Raw genomic sequence first — 20646 nt, 5'->3', positions numbered from 1 at the left:
CCTTGCTTTTTTTTTTTTTAAATTTTATTTTTTTAAGAGGCGGCACTTCCGCTTAGCGGGGGCTTCTAGAACTGAGTTCTACTTATTAAAGGCGAGTTGTGCGGCACTGTGGCCTGCCCTTTGTTTGAAGAAAAGCTCCTGTAGAAATCAAACTTCGTGCTGGAGTTAGCGCCCTGCGTTGTGAGGGGGGGTCTGTGTCGTACCTGAGCTCTCGCTGATGATTTTTGGGGAATGGGGGCCAAAAACCTCAGCTGGGGAGTAGCGAAGCACCTCCCAGCGTGACCTCCGGGACCAGTCACCGGAGTGACCCTGCGTCGGCGGCTGTCACCCCGCGCAGTCCCTGGTCATCTCCATCACGAGCTTCTCAACCGCTTTCGTAACCCCCGCTCCGATTTTGGATGAGTTGAACTTTCTTTTCTGGTTTTGTTTTTTTTTAAGGAAGGCGAGGAAATCACGAGCTTTGCTCTTTATCCGTCTCGTTTCCTGGCGCTGGTTTCCCCTTGCGGGGTGACCCTGCTCCCCGACATTGCCTTTCCCACCCGTGTCTCCGGCTCCTCAGGACCAGATCCTACGAGCGGGGTTGACTTTTTTTTTTTTTTTAATTTTGGGGCGTGGGGGAAGCTGGTCGAGTGGCTGAACAGAGCATTTTACCCCAAATGAGTTGTGCGGCAGCGGTGAGCCGGAGCTCTAATAAGGAGGGGGTGCCCTGCGGGTCATGTGGCAAAGCACTTGGCCTTTTAAAGGGTGTTTTATTTTGAAAATCCTTCCTAATCCTCCAATCCTTTCTAATGAATTTCTTCTGCCAATGTTGTGGGGTTTTGTTGTGGTTTTTGTTGTTTTTTTTTTTTAAAGATCCCAGCCCGGGCTGCCTCAGGTGCTTCAGCAGGAGCCGCCGCTGCTGCGTCGCCAGCTGTGAGTGCTTAAAATCCAGACGAGGTCCCCAAAGTAGCTTTTTTTTTTTTTTTTTAAAGGTTGGTTTTTCTTTTTAATCCTTTCAAGTCGTAATTTCCCTTAATGAAAAGCTGCAGTGCCCGTGCTAGCAGGGGATGCGAAAAAGCTGAGGTTTTAACCAAAACGCTGTCGCGAAACTCGTGAACTTCCCCGTCAACGGCTGCCTGGGGCGTCCTGCACGTAAAGCTCAGGCCTGTTGGTGACTCCTGGGGGGGGGGGGGGTCGGTGGGCCACTTTGCTTTAAGATAGTTTAAAAAAAAAAAAAAATAATAATCAACTACTGAGGCTTTTCCTCTAATTAGCCAGCCTGTTTATGAGAAGAATATGTGAGTGTTTTCCGAAGCCGGAAAGGCGCAGCCGCTTCGCGAGACACCGGCGTGCGCACGCGATGGCCGCGAACCCTCCCGCCTTCGGTATTGCAAGATGTAGCCTGAAATTGTACGTTTTCAACGTGTATTTTTACATAAATACCGCGGGGAGAAGGGTTAGAGGGCACCCACCCCCCTGGGCCCGGCCGTGGCCATGCTGACTTGCCCGAGGATTGGTCCCAGCATCCCCCTCCCCACTGGTTTTACTGGTTTCCTTTAACTGGTGACCCGAGCGCTTGCCTCCACTCGCCCCCGTTCTATTTAGGGGTGCGATGGGAAAAGAAACCTCGTGCCGTGGTGTTGGCTCCTGGTCTTTCAAGATTTATTTTTTTTTTCGCTTAAAATGCTTTTCCCCTCCCTCCCCTCCGCCCCCCCTTTTTTTTTTTTTTTTTTTTTTTTGGATTTTTGGGGGATTTACTTACTTACTGCAGGGGGGTTGGACTAGATGACCTTTAAAGGCCCCTTCCGACCCAACAGATTCGATGATTTATCTGTTTCGGTGGGTGTTTTCCCCCCCCCTTCGTGCGAGGTAGCCTCAACCCGGAAAAGTCGGAAGTTTGACCCAAAACCTTCCTCTATGGCTGAGAAAGGGGGGGGAGAAAGGAGCCGGAGCGCAAGCGAACGCCGAGAAGAACGAAGCCCACATCGACTTGTACTTTCCACCAAAAGTTTTTTTTTTTTTTGTTTTTTTGTTGGTTTTTTTTATATCAACTGATGTTAAAAAATACAGACTTGTTTTACAAGAATAGCACCATTATTTTGGGGTTTTTTGTGGTTTTTTTTGTTCGGTTGGTTTTTTTTTTTTTTTTTTTGTACCGTATTATACATTAGCGCTCCTGTGGGTGATACACAGGGGGAGGGACGGGGTGGGGGGGTGGGGGGGCGGGAGGGGATTCGTGATACCTGGATTTGCGAGATCTCTTTTGCGGGGAAGGGCCATCGTACCTGCCAGTTAAATTCCCACCTCCACCCGACCTAAAAAATAGGTCTTACAGGAAGAGAATAAATAAATAAGACCGTGGTTTGGGTTGGTTGGTTGGGTGGGTTTTTTTGTTGTTTTTTTTGGTTTTTTTTCTTTTTTTTCTTTTTTTTTTTTTTTTCTTTTTTTTTTTTAGAATTTCGCAGTCTGCCCCAGACGGCGTTGGAAAGCGACGGTGGTCCCCGAGGGATGGCCGTGAATCGAGGGGGCCGGGGGGGGTCGGTCGGTCGTTGCAGCCATTCAGTGCAGAAGTCGTAGGAGCCGTCGGAAAGTTCTCAGGTGGGTTTTTGGGGTGGTTTTGTTTAGTTTTTCTTTCATGGTATGGGGCTGGATTTTTTTTTTTTTTTAAAAAAAAAAAAAAAACCCCGAAAAACAAAAAACCAAAAAAAAAACCCCAACAAACAACAACAACAAACAAACAAACACACAAATAAAACAATTCTTTTTTACAAGAAGCAGACTGGGCCAATATCCACGCCAAACTCCTGATCGGCTCCACCAATGTCCATAGGTGCAATATCTACAATGGGCAGGCGCGAGGTCTTCTGCGACCGGTACTCAATGACTGTCTTGCCCCATTTGCCAGTGTGTTTCTGGGGAGAAAAACCAAGGAGGAAGGATGTTCTTAGACGCTCTTCAACCCTCCGAACCAACAGCGACCTCACGGGTTGAACCCCGACTCATCGGCTACCTCTTTCTCTCGCGGGCGCCCGTGGACTTACCGTGCAACCGTCCTCCAAGACGCTGTACGTGAACCTGCTGTTGCCCTCGGCTCTGATCTCCACGTCGTTGGATCCCTGGATGAGGATGGCTTTCTTCAGGTTGCCTGTCTCCTCGTCCATGTAGGCGATGCTGTTCTTGCAGTGGTAAGTGACGTTCTGGGAGCCTTCGGTGGACAGGAGGCGGAGGAAGGTCATCTGGATGTTGGCGGTGTTGGGAGCCAGGTCTTCATCGCCGTAGCTAAACTGGAGGGAGGAGGTGAGATATTAAAGTCTGGGAGTGTCACAACAACCCTATTTTCCGCCACTTCTTGAGGGGGCTTCCATGCTTTTATCTTCCTAGATGGCTGCAAAAATCACAGCCCGACTGACCCAACTCTAAGCTTTCAATATAGTCCTCTAAAACAGCTGCTCCCTCATAGAACATCCACCAACACGACCCCAAGGAAGGACGTCCCAACCCTCCACCCAGACACCCAACACCTTCCCCTCTTCGACCTCCCTTCCCGCTCCCGATACGCAGCACCGGCCCAGGGGGAGACACTTACGTGGAAACCGCCATTAATGGTCTCTGCGAACCAGACATGCTTCTTGTCTTTGGTCTTGCTGGTCCACCAGTTCTTCTTGGGGATGCTGCTGGGGTTGGGGTAGACGCAGGTTTCGCCTGTCTCCATGTTGCAGAAAACTTTGATGGCGTCCAAGGTGCAGCCCTGGTTCGGGTCAATCCAGTAGTCTCCTGCGGTGGGGAGGACAAATGGTGTGTGAAGAGGAGGTTTTGGTGCTCGGAGCAAAGAGCATCGTGGAGCTGCTTGTCTTCTTGAGGCTGGGGGAGAGGGACAGGAGGGGAGGAGGCGGAGATGGAGGCTCTTACCGCTCTTCCACTCGGGATGGCAAAGCTTGATGTCGCGGCAGGTCCTGGCCGGGTTCTTCTTGGAGCCCTCGGGGCTGCGGATGCTCTCAATCTGGTTGTTGAGGGACTTGAGCGTGGCGTCCACCTCGACGTCGTGCTGCCGCAGGCTGCCGGCGGCCTCGTCCGCCCGCATGTAGCGGATGGGGTCGGGGCCCTTCTCCGGCTGACCCAGGCCAGCGAAAGCCGACATGTCGATGCCAGTGCCAGGGGGGCCGGGAGGACCGGGGGGACCTGGGTTTCCGGGAGGACCCTATGGGAGGAAAAAGATGCAATCCTGATGGGCTGCTCTTCAAGCTGGACCCCCCTTTCCCCCCCACCCCCCCTTTCCCTGCCCACCGATGGCATTTTTAACTCACCGCGGGACCTGGTTCCCCGCTTCGTCCGCGGGGGCCGGGGGGACCGATGGGGCCGGGCATGCCGTTGGAGCCGTCTTTGCCAGAGGGGCCGACGGGGCCGGGGGGACCCTAGGAGAGAGCCCAAAATGGGGGGGAGAGGGGGTCAGGTCGTTGCAAGACCCCAGGGCCGAGAAGGTGCTGGGGAGCTGTTAGCTCCTGCCCCCGTGGAGGGGGGGCTCAAGGACAGAGGTGCCTCCTTCTCCTCTGCTGTCCCCAAATGCCGCGGGCAGGACTTACCCTGGGACCGGAGGGACCGGCGGGACCAGCAGCACCTTGGTCTCCGGAGGGACCCTGAGGAGGAAGCGTGAGGGTGGATGGTCAGAGCTCCACGTCCGGCACCACGGGGGGGCTGAGCCTTTGCGCGGGGCTTGGGGCTCCGCGGCCGCAGCCCCCCTGAAGGAGCCACATCCAGCTCCGCCGCGAGACGTGGCGGGGCTGAGCGCTGAGGTCCCAAAAACAACACTTACGGGTGGGCCGGGAAGACCCTGCAGCCCGGTGAAGCCGCGGTGGCCCTTCAGCCCTCTCTCTCCAGCCTCTCCCGTCTCACCCTTGTCACCGCGTGGCCCTTGGGGACCCTGGAAGGGGAGAAGGGGAGAAGGGGATGTGTCAGGCTGAGGGTGGCAGACCCCCCCCTTACCCAACGCGCCCCAGGACCCCGTGCATCGCACAGGGGACGTCCCCAAGGGACCCGGCGTCACTCACCGGCATGCCTCGAGCGCCAGCGGGACCCGAGGGACCCATGGGACCTTGTGCACCCTACGGAGAGAAAAGAGGGAAGTGGAAAAGGGGGCAGGAGCGTGGGATGCCGGGGGGTGCCCTGTACCTTCGGGGGTGTCCCAGCCACCCCAGAGCTGCCCTGCTGCCAGCACCGGGAATGGGCAGCTGCCGGCACCCAGCGGCATCTTTAAATACTCATCAGCGCCGAGTAACGATCCTTAGAAATAAATGCCCTGGTGGATTCTCCCCGGTGCCGCCTCCCGGCTCCCCCCGCAGTGCTTGTGCGGAGGCAGAGCCCCAGCTGGGCTCCTGGTGCTCAGGAATCCTTGGGAAGACGCTCGGAGACGCTAACGGCACTCAGGGCACCTCTCAATTAGTGACAGCCGCTAACGGCACCCGCCTGGCTCTCCCCATTACTCCGAACAGCTAATTGCTCCCGGGGGGGCACTGCTAATTCTTCATTTATCTGCGCTCGGGGTGGTTTCCGTCTCCTCAAACCCAACGAGGCGTTTCCCTTGCTGCCACTCACCGTCTCGCCTCTGTCTCCTTGTTTGCCAGTGGGACCCACGGGGCCGGGAGCGCCGGGGGCACCGGGAGCGCCGGGGGCACCCACGGGGCCGGTCTCGCCACGATCACCCTGTGCCGAGACAAAGGGACGGTCAGAGCCGCGGGGTTTTCGGCCGGGATGAGGGGGGATGCGGGTAGCGTGCGCCGGGGGAAGCTCACCTTGACGCCGGCTGCGCCGTCTCTGCCGGGGGGGCCATCAGAGCCGGGGTTCCCCTGGGAGAAGAGGAGGAGAAATTAAGTTTTGACCCTGGGATGGGGCAGGACGGGCACAAACTCCCCTCTCAAGGCAAAAAGGTGCCAGGAGCTGAGTTATGGCGCAGGGTCAGCGATGCCCCAGCGCCGCCGTTGGGATTCCAGAGGGATGATCCCCATCCCAGCACCGACGGAGGCACCGTCCGCCTTCGCCCCCTCCCCGCGTGCCGGGTGCTGCCCACCTCTCGCCCAGGTTCGCCGGCGGGACCCGTCAGACCAGGGGGTCCCACGGGGCCGGGGGGGCCTCGGTCGCCTGCAGAGCCGGGTGCTCCTTGTTTCCCAGGTTCGCCCTAAGGAAGGAGGGGGGGGAAAATAAAGCCATGAGACAACACGTGTGAGCAGGAGAGATCCCGGCGCAGCCCTTCACCCTGCAACCGCCACCTTTCAAGGCTCCCTCCGCCCAAATACGTGCCGGTTACTGCCCTGCCCCGATGCCACCGGCAGCTCCTGGTTGGAAAATTGGGGTCCCTGGGGTGCTCCAGCTGCGCCCGAGGGGGCTGGTGGCCGGGTAACCGGCTCATTGCAGCCCCGGGGCGGGGGGGCTTCAGCAGCCGCTGAGCTGCCGCACAGACTTCAAAGCACCCCAAATTCACGGCGCTGAGGTCGGGAAAGCCAAGCTTGGCCGCTCTGACAGCTATCGGGGCTGAGGGGGGGGATGCCGCCGCCGCCGGACAGAGGGGGTGACAGCTCACCGATGGCCCCGGCAGCCCGGGGAAGCCTCTCTCGCCACGCTGGCCGGGAAGACCGACGATGCCGCGCTGTCCTGCCAAACCTTGGGGACCGGGGGGACCGTCGGGACCCTGCAGGGAGGCAGAGATAGGGGGGGATCAGACCCGGTGGGGCGGTGGCGCAGCACCGAGCGAGCGTGGAGGGAGGTATCTTCCCCTCCCGCCCCGCCCCGCCAAAAAACATACCGCGGGGCCATCCTCGCCCGGTTCGCCTTTCTCGCCAGGGGGACCGGCAGGGCCTTGGAGACCGGGGTCACCGGCACGGCCCGGGGGACCGGCATCGCCACGAGCACCCTTGGGACCATCTTTGCCAGCAGAGCCGGGGGGGCCGGGGGGACCTGGGTTACCCTGCGGGGGGGAGAAGACGGGATTAGTACAAACGGGCGGCTTTTCCACCTTCAGCGCCCGCATCCTGGCACCTCTGCGGCTCTGGGTCGGCTCCTGGGGATGAAGACCCTCAGAAAAAACCCTTTTTATGGGCTGATGAGCTGCCGGGGGCGGGGTGGGGGCTGTTTAGCCCGGGGACCCTCTGCGGCTTGGCCCCTGGCGTGGAGCGAGCAGCGTCTCCCGAGCCCCCGAACCTGGGGGATCAGCGATCCCGGCTGCCCCTGAGTGATCCCAGTAGCCCCCCCCCCCCCCCCCCAGCAATCACAGTGTCCCCCAAGTGATCCCACCTGCCCTCAAACGATTCCGGCTGCTCCCAAGTGATCCTGGTTGCCCCTGAGTCATCCCAGCTGCTCCCGAGGGATCCCAGTTCCCCAAAGTGATCCTGGCTGCTCCCAAGCCATCTTGGCTGCCCCCAAGAGATCCCAGTTGCCCCCAAGAGATCCCGGTTGCCCCCAAGAGATCCCGGTTGCCCCCCGACTCACGTTAGGGCCGGGTGGTCCCACGCGGCCGGCAGCGCCGGGGAATCCGGTGGCTCCCTGGGGAAGGAGAGGAGAAGGGGGGTTCCGATGCTGCACCGCGCTCCCCCCAGCCACCCCCCACCCCGCCACAGCCCACCCCCCCCCATACTCACGGGGGGACCCTGAGCACCCCGAGCTCCTTTGGGACCAGTTACACCAGTTGGACCCTGGGCGGAGGAGGAAAAGGGGTTAGAAATGCGCCTGCCAGGCGATGCCCCAAATTTCCCAGGGACGTGGGGAATCGCCCCCCATTTCGGGCTGGACCCACCTGTGGCCCAGGTGCTCCGGAGGGACCTTGGGGACCAGGAGCACCGGCGTCACCCTTCTGCCCGGGCTCTCCTTGCTCGCCTTTGGCACCGGGTTGCCCGTCAGCGCCCTGCGGGGAAGCGGCCGCCGTGAGCGGGTTGAGCCGACGCCGGACCCGTGCCGGGGGGGACGGGGCAAATACTCACCGGGGGGCCGGCAAATCCGGCGGGACCGGGGGCACCGGGTTCACCACGCTCACCCTGCGAGGGAGAGATGGGGGTTAAATGGGGGGAGATGGGGGGAGCGAGGCCAGCGGTGGCACTGCCAGCGCTTGGGGGGCTGTGGGGGGGCAGTGGCACTTACGGGGGCACCACGGGCACCGGCGGCGCCGGATGGACCAGGGGGGCCGGATTCACCCTGGAAAAGAAGGGATGGGGAGTTGGAGGGGGGTGGGCAGCATCTCCCTCCGTCGGGAACAGCCGAGGGGCTCCTGGGGCTCTCACCTTCTCGCCGTTGGGGCCAGCGGGGCCGGGGGGACCGATGGGACCTGTCAGACCCTACGGAGGAGAGACGGATGAGGACAAGGCCACCGCGAGCATCCCTCGCCGGCCAACCCGGGCATCCCTTGCCAGCCACCCCACTCCCGCCGTGGCCCCATGCACTTACGCGTGCGCCGTCCTTTCCGGGGGCTCCCTCGGGACCCTTCTCTCCGACGTCTCCCTGAGGGGTGAGAGGGAGGTGGTGTGAGCCGAGCTGAGACCTGACGCCGCTCGGGACACCTCCGGCACCCATCACTTACCCGGTCTCCCTTGGGACCAGCGATACCGGCTGCTCCTCTCTCGCCGGGCATTCCCTGCAGCCCTGGGGGACCCTGGGCGCCGTTGGGGCCGGCTGGTCCGGTTGCACCCTAAAACAAAAGGGCAGTTATTGGGGTGCCAACCCCCCCCCCCTCCAGCCTCACGGCTCCGCCGGTGGCACCGAGCCACCAAGCCCTGTCCCCCCCTTGTCACCCACCTTGGGTCCGTCGGTGCCCGGTGTGCCGGGGAGCCCGCGGGGACCTTGCAGCCCTTGTGCGCCGGGAGAGCCACGTTCACCGGGGAAGCCACGTTCGCCCTGGGGTGCGGGGTGGGGGGGGGACACACGACAAAGCGTTAGGGGGCCGCGGTGAAGGTCACAACATCCTTGGGATGAACGTCCGAGGTGAGGGGACGCGCCGCGGCAGAGGCTGAGCCCCCCCAGCACTGGGGGAGCCCATGGCGGGGGGACAGGCTCCACCAACCCCACCGAGCCCCCCCAAAACTCCCAAAACAGGGAGAGGCGTCCTGTCCCCGCAGCCGGCGGCGGGGGAACGGGTGACACTTACTCTGGGACCGACGAGACCGGGGGCACCGGCTTCTCCAGGAACACCCTGCGGCGGGGGGAAAACAGAGTGGGGGGTCAGCCCCGGAGACTGCCGAGGGTCCTGACCCCCCCTTTGCAGCCTGGGAGGAGGGAAAAACGGGGCCTCACCTGATCTCCGGGTTTGCCGCTCTCTCCGGGGGGACCTGGTGGCCCGGGCAGCCCCTGCGGGGGGGACGGCAGTGGCATTAGCATGGTGGCAGCGAGACCCCCAGGGACGGGGGCTCGGGGTCACCCACGAGCATCACCCCGACCCCAGCACCCCAAATCCCCCCCCCAGTCCATGTGCTCACCTGGAAGCCAGAGGGACCGGGGGCTCCTTGCTCTCCTCTCTCGCCCGCGGGACCCTGTGGGACGGACGGCGGTGAGGGACCCCGAAACCGCCCGGGGTTCGGGCTTCACCCGCCCTCAGGATTTTGGGGAATCACGGGGGGATCCCGACATCCCCGCATCCCAACACCACGAGGGCCGGGGAGCGCGGAGGCTCCATCCCCAGCAGACCCGGGGGTGGTTCTTTGCCCAAATCCAGACCCCCGACCGCCCCCCACCCGCTCCCATTTCCAGTGGGTTTTGGCCGCGGGTGACCAAGGCTGGGACACTCACGGCGGGTCCTGGGGGGCCGGCAGCTCCCGTCTCGCCATCCTTGCCAGGGAGACCCTACGGAAGAGAAAAGCCAGTCGGTGCTGAGCCCCCGGCGCGATGCTGCGGACCCCTCTCCACCCTCCGTGCCTCAGTTTCCCCACCCGCTGATCCCTCGGGGGGCTGCGATGCTGGAGGAACCCCAAAATGTCGTTTTGGGGGGACAACGAGGGAGGAAAAACAACTCACCCGCAGCCCCGGGGCACCGGGGAGTCCTTTCTCACCGGCTTTTCCGGGCTCGCCCTAGAGAGAGGACAGAGGTGACGGTGACGGGCTCCGCGCCCGGGGCCGCAGCCCCGTTTTGGGTAGAAACCGGTCAATACTCACATTAGCACCTTTGGGACCGGGGAAACCCATCACGCCGGGCTGGCCGCGAGCACCCTGCGGGCCGGGGGGACCGGGGCGGCCGTCCTCGCCGGGAGCACCCTGCGGGGAGGGGGACATCAGCAGGGACCGCGCCGGACCCCGGTGTCCCCCCCACGCCATTTCCCCACGGAGCGTCACTTACGGTTGGGCCGACTTTGCCTTGAGGACCAGCATCTCCTGGGCGGCCGGTGAGACCCTGCGGCGGAGGGAAGGAATTGTGGGGGGGGGCTGCGGTGGCCGGCCCCCAGGGTGGGGGGACACGGGGGACGCCGTCCTGCCCGGCTCCCGGCCACCGCTCTGGGCCTGGGACACCCACAGGGGTCTCTTTAACCCCAGGAGCTGCCCCCGGACGCGTCTTCGCTCACCCCAAAGAGCAGCAACCCCGAAGCGCATCTTTGCTAATTCCAAATTCATCTTAACTCACCCCAAAGAGCATCTTAATTAGCACTGAAGAACACCTTAATTAGCACTGAAGAGCATCTTTGTTAACCCCCCAGAGCATCTTCGCTAACCCCCGAGAGCATCCGAACCCCCAAAGAGCATCTTCACCCCGAGGGGCATCTTTGCTCCCCCCAAATACATCTGTTAACCCCCAAGAACTTCTTAATTATCACCAAGCAGCAGCTTCGCAAACCCCAAGTTGCACCTTCTCCAACCCCAAATGCATCTTTGAGAACCCCGAAGGGCATCTTCGCGAGCAAAGAGCATCTTCGCTAACCCCAAAGAATGTCTTGATTAGTCCCTGAACCTGATTAGCCCCTGATTAGCAGCTGAACCCACCCCAAAGGGCATCTCAATGCCAAGGAGCCGCTGGGCTAACCCCAAAAGCACCTTATGCACCCCAAAAGCACCTTATGTGCACCCCAAAAGCACCTTATCCACCCCAAAAGCCCTTTAACCAGCTCCAAAAGCACCTTATTGGCCCCAAAAGCACCTTATCCACCCCAAGAGCACCTTATCCATCCCAAAAGTCCTTTAACCAGCTCCAAAAGCACCTTATTGGCCCCAAAAGCACCTTATCCACCCCAAAAGCCCTTTAACTGGCTCCAAAAGCACCTTATTGACCCCAAAAGCACCTTAATCCACCCCAAGAGCACCTTATCGACACCCCAAAAGCACCTTATCCACCCCAAAAGCCCTTTAACCAGCTCCAAAAGCACCTTATTGACCCCAAAAGCACCTTATCTACCCCAAAAGTCCTTTAACAGGCTCCAAAAGCACCTTATTGGCCCCAAAAGCACCTTAATCCACCCCAAAAGCACCTTATCGACACCCCAAAAGCACCTTCGCTGACCCCCAAGAGCCTCCTGGCTGACCCCAGCAGGTCCCCCCCCAGCGTCACCACCGTCCCCACACGGTCCTGCCCTGCCAGCGCAGGGGGGAGCCCCCATCCAGGCTCCCTCCCCCCCCCCCCCCGCCCCCCCATCTCTGCGCCATGTTGGGGGTGCAGGATGTGACCCCCCCTCCCAGCTCTTACCCTGGCTCCGGGCAGCCCGGGCTCTCCGGGACGCCCGGGGTCACCGGTGGCTCCCTTGGGACCCGCCAGGCCAGCGGGGCCACGCTCGCCCGGAGCACCCTGCGCGGGGGGAGAAGGGGTGAGTTTGGGGGTTCGGGGTGGGGGGGGGGGGTCACCCCCATGGACACCCCCCCTCCGCCCCCGTCACGACCCTGAGGTCCCACCTTGGGTCCAGCCAGCCCGTCCTGCCCGGGGAAGCCGCGATTGCCGGGAGCACCCTATGGAGGAAGAGGAGGAGGAGTGAAGTCGGGGGGGGGAGGAAGGTTTTGGGGGGCAGCACCTCGCTGCTGGGGGGGTGCGGTGGGGGGGGGGGGCCACGCACCCTCTCTCCAGGTGGTCCCACGGGGCCGGCAGCACCCGGTTCACCGCGGGCTCCTCTCTTGCCTTCCTCGCCAGCCGGCCCGGGGGCACCTTGGGGTCCTGCGGGTCCCTGAGGAAGAGGAGGAAAAGGGGTCACGAGTTGCCTTCCTCCCTCCCCCACCCCCCACCCCCGACCCCCCCAATAAATGCGCCCCCCCCCCCCCCTGCGTCCCAGGGGTGCGGGGCAGGAGCCCCTCGCCGTGCCACGTGTCCCGCTGGCGCCGGGGCTCGGCGGCCACCGCGGCGGGGATCCGGCCCCTCGTATTGAGGCTGGTTAATGAAGCGAGGGGGGAATGTCCCCGGCGGGGGGGGACACGAACACAGCAGCTATTGTTCCCCCGGGGGAGGGGGGACGCTGCCCCTCGAGGGGCCTCGTTAGGGGAAGAGGTTCGTTAGACGCCGAGGAGACGCGGGGGCCCCGAGCGAGGGGCCGCGGGACGGACCCCCGGCCAGGCGGGGGGCACGGGGGGCGCTGGCTGCGCCGTGTCCCGTCGTCCCCGTCCCCGTCCCTGTCCCCCCCCCGGCCAGGACTCACCGTCTCGCCCTTCGGTCCCTGCTCGCCTTTGAAGCCCGCGATGCCGGGTTCTCCCTGGGGACAGAGAGGACGGTGGGGGACAGGGCCACAGAGTCCCCACGGCTGGCCCCGGCCCCGGTCCCTTCTCCCGGACGTGGCCCCGACGTCCTGCTTGTCCCCATCCCCATCCTGTCCCCATCCCTGTCCCCATCCTGTCCCCATCCCTGTCCCCATCCCTGTCCCCATCCCTATCCCATCCCCATCCTGTCCCCATCCGTGTCCCCATCCCCATCCTGTCCCCATCCCTGTCCCCATCCCTATCCCATCCCCATCCTGTCCCTATCCGTGTCCCCATCCTGTCCCCATCCCGTCCCCATCCCATCCCCATCCCGTCCCCATCCCGTCCCCATCCCTATCCCATCCCCATCCTGTCCTCATCCTTGTCCCCATCCCGTCCCCATCCTGTCCCTATCCCTGTCCCCATCCCCACCCCTGTCCCATCCTGTCCCCAACCCAGCCTTGTCCCGACCTCCACTCCCATCAGCATCCCTGTCCCCATCCCTGTCCCCATCCCTATCCCATCCCCACCCCGTCCCCATCCTGTCCCCAACCCAGCCTCGTCCTCACCTTCACTCCATCACCTTCCCATCCTTGTCCCCATCCTTGTCCCCATTCCTATCTCCATTCTGTCCCCATCCTTGTCATTGTCCCCATCCTGTCCCCATCCTTGTTCCCATCCCATCCCCATCCTATTCCCATCCCTGTCCCCATCCTGTCCCCATCCTATTCCCATCCCTGTCCCCATCCCGTCCCCATCCTGTCCCCATCCCTATCATTGTCGCCATCCTGTCCCCATCCTTGTCCCCACCCCATCCTATTCCCATCCCTGTCCCCATCCTATTCCCATCCCTGTCCCTTTCCTGTCCCCAACCTGTCCCCATCCCTATTGTTGTCCCCATCCTGTCCCCATCTCTATCATTGTCCCCATCCTGTCCCCCTCCTTGTTCCCATCCTGTCCCCAAGCTGTCCCCATCCCTATTGTTGTCCCCATCCTGTCCCCATCCCTGTCCCCATCCCATCCCCTCTCCTGTCCTCATCTTCATTCCCATCCCCCATTCCTGCTCCCGTCTTTGTCCCCACCCCATCCCTGTCCCCATCCCTGTCTCCTTCCCTTGCCCACCCTCATCCCTGTCCCCACCTTCCTGTCCCCGTCTGTCCCCATCCCTTTTCCTCTCCCCAACTCCTGTCCTCATTCCTGACCCCATCCTCAGCCCTGTCCTTGTCCCCATCCCTGTCCCCATCCCCATCTGCATCCCAGTCCTCTGACCTGTCCCTATTGTCCCATCCCCGTCATCTCCGTCCCCATCCCCATCCTCACGCAATCCCCATCTCATCCCATCCCCGTCCCCATCCTCACCCCATCCCTGTCCTTGTCCCAGTCCCCATCCCGTCCCTGTCCCCATTCATGCCCACATCCCCATCCCCATCCCTGTCCCTATCCCTGTCCCCATCCCATCTCCATCCAGTCCCCATCCCTCCCGTCCCCACTCTTGTCCCTTCCCCATTCTCACCCCATCCTGTCCCTGTCCCCTTCCCTATCCCCATCCTCACCTCATCCCTGTCCCCATCCCATCTCCATCCAGTCCCTGTCCCTGTCCCCATCCCTGTCCCCATCCTCACCTCATCCCTGTCCCCATCCCTGTCCCCATCCCATCTCCATCCTGTCCCTGTCCCCATCCCTGTCCCCATCCTCTCCTCATCCCTGTCCCCATCCCTGTCCCCATCCCATCTCCATCCTGTCCCTGTCCCCATCCCTGTCCCCATCCTCACCTCATCCCTGTCCCCATCCCTGTCCCCATCCCATCTCCATCCAGTCCCTGTCCCTGTCCCCATCCCTGTCCCCATCCTCACCTCATCCCTGTTCCCATCCCTGTCCCCATCCCATCTCCATCCAGTCCCTGTCCCCATCCCGTCCCCATCCTCACCTCATCCCTGTCTCCATCCCTGTCCCCATCCCATCTCCATCCTGTCCCTGTCCCCATCCCTGTCCCCATCCTCACCTCATCCCTGTCCCCATCCCTGTCCCCATCCCATCTCCATCCAGTCCCTGTCCCTGTCCCCATCCCTGTCCCCATCCTCACCTCATCCCTGTTCCCATCCCTGTCCCCATCCCATCTCCATCCAGTCCCTGTCCCCATCCCGTCCCCATCCTCACCTCATCCCTGTCTCCATCCCTGTCCCCATCCCATCTCCATCCAGTCCCTGTCCTCATCCCTGTCCCCACTCCATCCCGTCCCCATCCCCTTTGGGGACCAGACGCAGGTGACCTGGGAGTGACCCACGGGTGACTGGGGAGGGGACACCCCCGGCCCCGGGCGATGGGGGCGTGGCCCGTGGCAGAGTGGGCGGGGCGTGCCCCGGAGTGGGCGTGGTCTGGGGCATAGTGGGCGGGGCCGCGTGTCGGTGGGCGGGGCCAAGGCCGCCGTCCCCGTCTCGGGGGGCTCCCGGGGGGGCTCTTACCGTCTGTCCCTTGGGTCCCAGCGGGCCGGTGGCACCCTGAGGTCCGGGGGGGCCGCGGGGGCCGGGGAAGCCTGGAGCGCCGGCGATGCCCGGGGCGCCCTGCGGGAGCCGGACGCGTCCGGGGGGGGCACGGCACGGCCCGTGTCCCCCACTGTCCCCACGTCCCCTGTGTCCTCCCGCCTCCCCCCAGCGTCCCCTGTGTCGCCGCATCTGCCAGCACCCTCGCGTCCCCCAGCACCTCGTGTCCCACACCGTCCTCGCAGCCCCAGCACCTCCCAGCATCCCCAGTGTCCCCCAGCATCCCCAGTGTCCCCCAGCGTCCCCAGTGTCCCCTCCGCGTCCCCGTGTCCCACATGCAGCCCACAACCCCCAGCACCCCCCAGTGTCCCCCAGCACCTCCAGTGTCCCCAGTGTCCCCTCCGCGTCCCCGTGTCCCACATGCAGTCCACAACCCCCAGCGTCCCCATGTCCCCCAGCACCCCCAGTGTCCCCTCCGCGCCCCCATGTCCCCCAGCGTCCCCATGTCCCCCAGCATCCCCCAGTATCTCCCAGCACCCCACACCCCCCCGCATCCCGCATCCTCCTACCCCCAGCATCCTCCCGCATCCCCGTGTCCCCGTGTGTCCCCACACCCCAGCCAAGCCCTTGGCAGCCCTTCCCCACCCAGGGCCAGACCCCTCCCGAGTCCCGGCCCCCCCAGGGGCTCCGGACACCTTGTCCTCGTCCCCGTCCCCAGCCATACTCACCGCCGAGCCCTTTGCGCCGGGGATGCCGTCAGTCCCTGGGTTACCCTACGAGAAGACCCCCCCCGTGCCTCAGTTTCCCCACCGCCAAGCAGAGGACGACCCCGTGTCCCCCCCCCCGCTCGCAGGATCAGCCCCGTCCCCGTGGCTCCCAGGCCAGGGGACATGTGGGGACAAGCCACTGCGTTGCGGGGGGGGGGGGGGGGGGTACGGACACACACAGGGGGTGATGGCACTTACGGGGGCACCAGCGGGGCCGGGAGAGCCGGGGGTACCGGATTCACCGCGGGGGCCCTGGGCACCCTCGGGACCTCGTGCTCCGGTGGGACCAGCTTCACCCTGGGGGGAGAGAGATGGGGTGAGGGGGGTGGGGGCAGGCGGCGCCGTGCCTCAGTTTCCCCCGCTGGGACCAGCCCCTTCCCCCTTACCTTCGAGCCGGGGGCGCCGGGGAAGCCGGGGGCTCCTGCTGGGCCGACGGGTCCCTGGGGGGTGAGAAGAGCGTCAGGGTCTGCCCAGGCTTTTGGGGGGGGGTCCCGGGGGACCCCGTTGTCCCCCACTGGGGTGACACGGGGTCCGGCAGCCCTTTACTTACAGGGGGTCCAGCTGGGCCGGGGAGACCGTCGTTGCCACGAGCACCCTGGGGGGAGACGGCAGCGGGAGTCACGGGGGGCACCGTGCGGGGACGGGGGACCCCCACCCGCCGGTGGCCCCCTGCCACTGGGGTGCCACCGGGGACCCGGGTGGCGTCACACTCACCGCAGCACCGGAGGGGCCGGGACGTCCTCTCTCTCCGGGCAGCCCGCGGGGACCCTGGGGGGGGACACGGTGGTGGGTCGGGCTCTGCGCTGCCCGGCCTGGGGCTGGGGGGGGGGATACAACACCCTCCCCCCCACACACACCCCGTGCCTCAGTTTCCCCCTTCCCCAGCCCAAAGACTCACCATGGGGCCGGGGGAGCCGTTCTCGCCAGGTGACCCCGATTCGCCCTGTGGGGACGGGCAGAGGCTGAGCCCGGAGTGGAGAATCCCGCAGCCCCGAGGCCACGGGGACGGTCACCCCACAGCCCCGATGCCACGGGGATGGTCACCCCGCAGGCCCGAGGCCACAGGGACCGTCACCCCACGGCCACGGGGACGGTCACCCCGCAGCCCCAGGGACGGTCACCCCACAGCTCCGACACCATGAGGATGGTCACCCTGCAGCCCCAACACCATGGTGATGGTCGCCCCACCAGCCCTGACGCCACAGGGATGGTCACCCCGCCAGCCCCGAGGCCGTGGGGATGGTCACCTTGCTCACCCAATGCCACGGGGACGGTCACCCCGCCAGCCCCGACGCCATAGGGGTGGTCACTCTGCCACCCCCAACGCCGTGGGGACGGTCACCCCGCCAGCCCTGCCACCACGGGGACGGTCATCCCGCCAGCCCCGAGGCCACGGGGACGGTCACCCAACACTGACCTTGGCTCCAGGAGCCCCTGCCTCTCCCTTGGCGCCGTCCAAGCCGGGGTAGCCCTGGGGACAGAGAGATGGGGGGGGTCACCCTCTGTGCCACCAGCTGATGGGGACACTGGGCGTGCTGGGGCCGGGGGGGGCGCACACACACACACTTACCCGGTGGCCTTTCACTCCGGGGAGTCCGGGCGTCCCGGGGAAGCCACGAGCACCCTGCGAGCAGGCAGAGAGAAAAACGGGTTGGGGACAAGGAGGGGACACGGAGGGGGGCTCCATCCCCAGGCGGGGGTCGGATCCAGCCCGGAGCTGCCTTACCTGGGGGCCGGGGGGGCCGCGCTCGCCGGATTTGCCGGGTTTTCCTGTCTCACCCTGCGGGGAAATGAGATGGGGGGGGATAAAATCACCCTTTGGCCTCTGGTCGGGGCCACAGCTGCAACGAGCTGCCCGTTCTCAGCCGGGGTTTGACTCACGTCGTCACCGGGTTTCCCAGGAGGTCCCGGCGGTCCCCGGGGACCCATCGGACCCTAAAGGGGGACAGAGAGACAGCGGGTGAGTGGCGGCTGGTGGGTGGCGTGTCCCCAAGAAGGGGGGTTTAGCGGGGGGGGGGGGATGGGGAAGGGGGGGGACACTCACAGCAGCGCCGGGCTCGCCGGGCTCACCGGGGTTGCCTTGAAATCCTTGGGGACCCTGGAAAGGAGACGGTGGCATCAGCGGGGCGGTGGGTGACCACCCAGAGACCCCCGCGCCTGGCAGGGACCGGGGCGGGGGGACGGGTACTTACGGGAGCACCTGAAGGTCCGGGGGGGCCGCGGGGTCCCATGGGGCCCTGGTGGGGGGGAGGAGAGACAACAGTGTCATGGCAGGGGGGGGGCAAGGTAAGGTGGCCGCCCCCCCCCCCATCACCCACCAAATCAGGGGGAGTCCCCCCAAAAGGGGAGGGGTGGGCGACGCAGGGTCCCCCATGTCACAAGAGGGGACCCGCCGCCGCGTCCCCCTGGAGGGGAGGGGGGGTGGGGGGTTGTGGGGGGGTCCCGGCGTAGGGGGGGGGGTCTTACCATGGGTCCCTGCATGACGCCCATCTGCGCGCCTCCAGCCTTCTCGTCGAAGCCGCCCGCCATCTGAGCCGCGAAGTTCTGCGAGGGGCAGGGGGCTGAGCACGCCGGCCGCCCCCAAAACCCCTCCTTTCCCCCCCAAAAAACATCCCCCCACCCCCCACCCCCCTCCGATACTCACCCCACCGAGGCCGGGGGGGCCGGGAGGTCCGGGAGGACCGGGAGGGCCGGGATTTCCAGGGGTGCCGGGTTCTCCATCCCTGCCCCGGGGGCCGGGAGCACCCTGTGGGGGAAGGCGAAAAGCGGGGTGTCATCCATGCAGCGAGCGCGACAGTTCTCTGCAGCGCCCCACCGCTGCCGGCGGGGGGGTGGGGGGACGGTTTGCTGGGGCGGGGGGGGTGGGGGGGGGGCGGTGTGTGCTCTCACCTTCTCCCCCTTCTCGCCGCGGTCCCCTCGTTGTCCCTGCTCGCCTGCGGGACCCTGCGAGAGGAAAGGGGTGGGGGGGGGTGGGTTCAGCTCTCCCCCGCCTCCCCCCCCCGCCTCCGTCCCCGCCCCCCCCCCATATCCCCCCAACCCCCTCCCACAAATATTCCAGCAATTCGCCCGGAGAAACGCGTTCCCACCTGTGGTCCCGGAGGCCCTCGGGGTCCTACGACCTGTTGGGGGGGGGAACGACACAAGGGTGGGATGAGACGGGCGCAGGTGGGGACCCCCCCCCCCCCCAACCCCGAATCATCCCCCCCAGTGGCAGGGCCCCCCCGTTTTGGGGGGTGTCACCCCCACCTGGGGCACTTACATCTTTAATGTCACCGGGTTCGCCCTTCTGTCCCTGCAAGGCAAAGGGTGGGGTGAGCCAAGGGGGGGGGACACACACCCACAATCACCACACCCCCCCAAATTCCACCCCCCTCAAGGTGACAAAACCCCCTAGGAGGCAACAAACCCCCCCCCCCCCGCGAGGTGACAAACCCCCCTGGGAGGTGACACCCCCCAAGCCACTTGCCCCATGCAGACGCCATCGGGTCCTGCCTTGACACCCCCCCCCCCCGCCCCATTTTGGGGCAAAACCCCAGGAAATTGGGACCGCGGGGGGGGGGGGGACGGACACCAGCCTCACCTTGGGGCCAGGTTGCCCTGTTGGAAAAACAAAAATAAAGAGAAATTAGAGGGGGGGGACACGCTGGGACACACACACACACACACACACACGTGACATCGTCCCCATCCCGGGGGGGGGGTGGTGGTGCTCCGAGGGGGGGGCCTGTGGGGCCAAACCGGGGGGCGCAGGAGCGCGGGGGCTCCCCCGAAGCGGGGCAGTGCGGGGGGGGGGGGGGGGGCGCGAAGCGGGGTTCAGCATGCAGGAGCGGGGCCGTTTTTTGGGGGGGGGGCGCAGCTGGGGGGGTGCTCAACCCTCCCCCCCCGCCCCCGCCCCGCCATGGGGGCAGAGAAAGGTTAAAAAAGGCAACTTTGGGGTTTTGGGGTTGGGGGTCCCAGCCCTTCCCTGGGGGGGGGGGGGGCGGGGGGGGGAGTATTTGGGGTGAATTATCACCGTTTTGGGGATGGAAACACCATTTGAAAATCCCTTTTGCCAAGATGCCCAGGGGGGGAAGGGGGGGGTGGGGGGGGCAAAGCCGTGGTGTGTCCCCCCCCCATCCTTCCCCTGCACCCCAAACTCATCCGCTTTTGAGGAATTTCATTAAAAAACACCCCAACCCCCCCCCTCCACCCCCCCCCCAGGCTTTGAAACTGCCATTTGGGGTTAAAGAAAAAAGAAAAAAAAGAGATTTTTGCCACCCTGGGACAAATTTTTTTACCCCCCTGGTTGCGGGGGGAGGGCGGGGAGGGGGGAGGCAAGTTGCCATGGATGTCCCTGTCCCCCCCCCCCCCAAAAATCCCATCCATGGGCTGCGTAATTTATTTATTAATGAAAGGAGAGAATAAATAAATTACAAGCGCCGGGCTGGGCAGTGGGGCGTGTGGGGCAGCACTCTCCCTGCCCCACAGCTCCCCATGGATGCCCCCCACCCCCCCCCGCCCAAAATCCCATCCATGGGCCGGGTAATTTATTTATTAATGAAATAAGGGAAATAAATAAATTACAAGCGCTGGGCCGGTCCGTGGGGCGGATGGGGCAGGACTTTCCGAAGGGGAATGTGGGGCTGGGGCAGACCCGCAGCTCCCCATGGATGTGTGTCCCGTGTCGTGTCCCCCCCCCCCAAAAATCCCATCCATGGGCCGGGTAATTTATTTATTAATGAAATAAGGGAAATAAATAAATTACAAGCGCTGGGCCGGTCAGTGGGGCACTTTCCGAAAGCGATTTGGGAGGTGGCACAGACCCGCAGCTC

At 64.2% G+C, this 20646-nt stretch overlaps 1 protein-coding gene across 1 annotated transcript in view; it reads right to left on the bottom strand.

The window, feature by feature from the left end:
* Nucleotides 1–2712: 2712 nt before the first annotated feature.
* The window catches only part of COL2A1 (collagen type II alpha 1 chain), a 23421-nt gene continuing 5487 nt past the window's right edge, over nt 2713–20646 (bottom strand). Inside the window, exons 2-54 of the mRNA XM_063358934.1 lie at nt 20396–20474; nt 19416–19432; nt 19095–19127; nt 18922–18954; nt 18725–18778; nt 18480–18581; nt 18302–18379; nt 18028–18072; nt 17880–17933; nt 17717–17770; nt 17562–17615; nt 17406–17459; nt 17253–17306; nt 16734–16778; nt 16550–16603; nt 16386–16430; nt 16222–16275; nt 16034–16132; nt 15797–15841; nt 15051–15149; nt 12552–12605; nt 11979–12086; nt 11821–11874; nt 11618–11716; nt 10283–10336; nt 10102–10200; nt 9964–10017; nt 9739–9792; nt 9429–9482; nt 9247–9300; nt 9101–9145; nt 8752–8850; nt 8537–8644; nt 8404–8457; nt 8241–8294; nt 8101–8154; nt 7944–7997; nt 7760–7867; nt 7605–7658; nt 7456–7509; nt 6773–6934; nt 6551–6658; nt 6041–6148; nt 5766–5819; nt 5569–5676; nt 5025–5078; nt 4790–4897; nt 4560–4613; nt 4284–4391; nt 3889–4177; nt 3566–3753; nt 3021–3263; nt 2713–2891 (exon numbers count right to left, since the gene is read on the bottom strand). Of these exons, the coding sequence (XP_063215004.1) occupies nt 2745–2891; nt 3021–3263; nt 3566–3753; nt 3889–4177; nt 4284–4391; nt 4560–4613; nt 4790–4897; nt 5025–5078; nt 5569–5676; nt 5766–5819; nt 6041–6148; nt 6551–6658; nt 6773–6934; nt 7456–7509; nt 7605–7658; nt 7760–7867; nt 7944–7997; nt 8101–8154; nt 8241–8294; nt 8404–8457; nt 8537–8644; nt 8752–8850; nt 9101–9145; nt 9247–9300; nt 9429–9482; nt 9739–9792; nt 9964–10017; nt 10102–10200; nt 10283–10336; nt 11618–11716; nt 11821–11874; nt 11979–12086; nt 12552–12605; nt 15051–15149; nt 15797–15841; nt 16034–16132; nt 16222–16275; nt 16386–16430; nt 16550–16603; nt 16734–16778; nt 17253–17306; nt 17406–17459; nt 17562–17615; nt 17717–17770; nt 17880–17933; nt 18028–18072; nt 18302–18379; nt 18480–18581; nt 18725–18778; nt 18922–18954; nt 19095–19127; nt 19416–19432; nt 20396–20474 (4251 nt within the window). The 3' untranslated portion in view covers nt 2713–2744. The remainder of the gene's footprint in view (nt 2892–3020; nt 3264–3565; nt 3754–3888; nt 4178–4283; nt 4392–4559; nt 4614–4789; nt 4898–5024; nt 5079–5568; nt 5677–5765; nt 5820–6040; nt 6149–6550; nt 6659–6772; nt 6935–7455; nt 7510–7604; nt 7659–7759; nt 7868–7943; nt 7998–8100; nt 8155–8240; nt 8295–8403; nt 8458–8536; nt 8645–8751; nt 8851–9100; nt 9146–9246; nt 9301–9428; nt 9483–9738; nt 9793–9963; nt 10018–10101; nt 10201–10282; nt 10337–11617; nt 11717–11820; nt 11875–11978; nt 12087–12551; nt 12606–15050; nt 15150–15796; nt 15842–16033; nt 16133–16221; nt 16276–16385; nt 16431–16549; nt 16604–16733; nt 16779–17252; nt 17307–17405; nt 17460–17561; nt 17616–17716; nt 17771–17879; nt 17934–18027; nt 18073–18301; nt 18380–18479; nt 18582–18724; nt 18779–18921; nt 18955–19094; nt 19128–19415; nt 19433–20395; nt 20475–20646) is intronic.

This window comes from Chroicocephalus ridibundus, chromosome 24 (genome assembly GCF_963924245.1).
Source record: "Chroicocephalus ridibundus chromosome 24, bChrRid1.1, whole genome shotgun sequence".
In the NCBI taxonomy this organism is placed as follows: domain Eukaryota; kingdom Metazoa; phylum Chordata; class Aves; order Charadriiformes; family Laridae; genus Chroicocephalus; species Chroicocephalus ridibundus.
The sequence above is the reverse complement of the archived record's forward strand: the minus strand, read 5'-3'. Positions and strand labels throughout refer to the sequence as shown.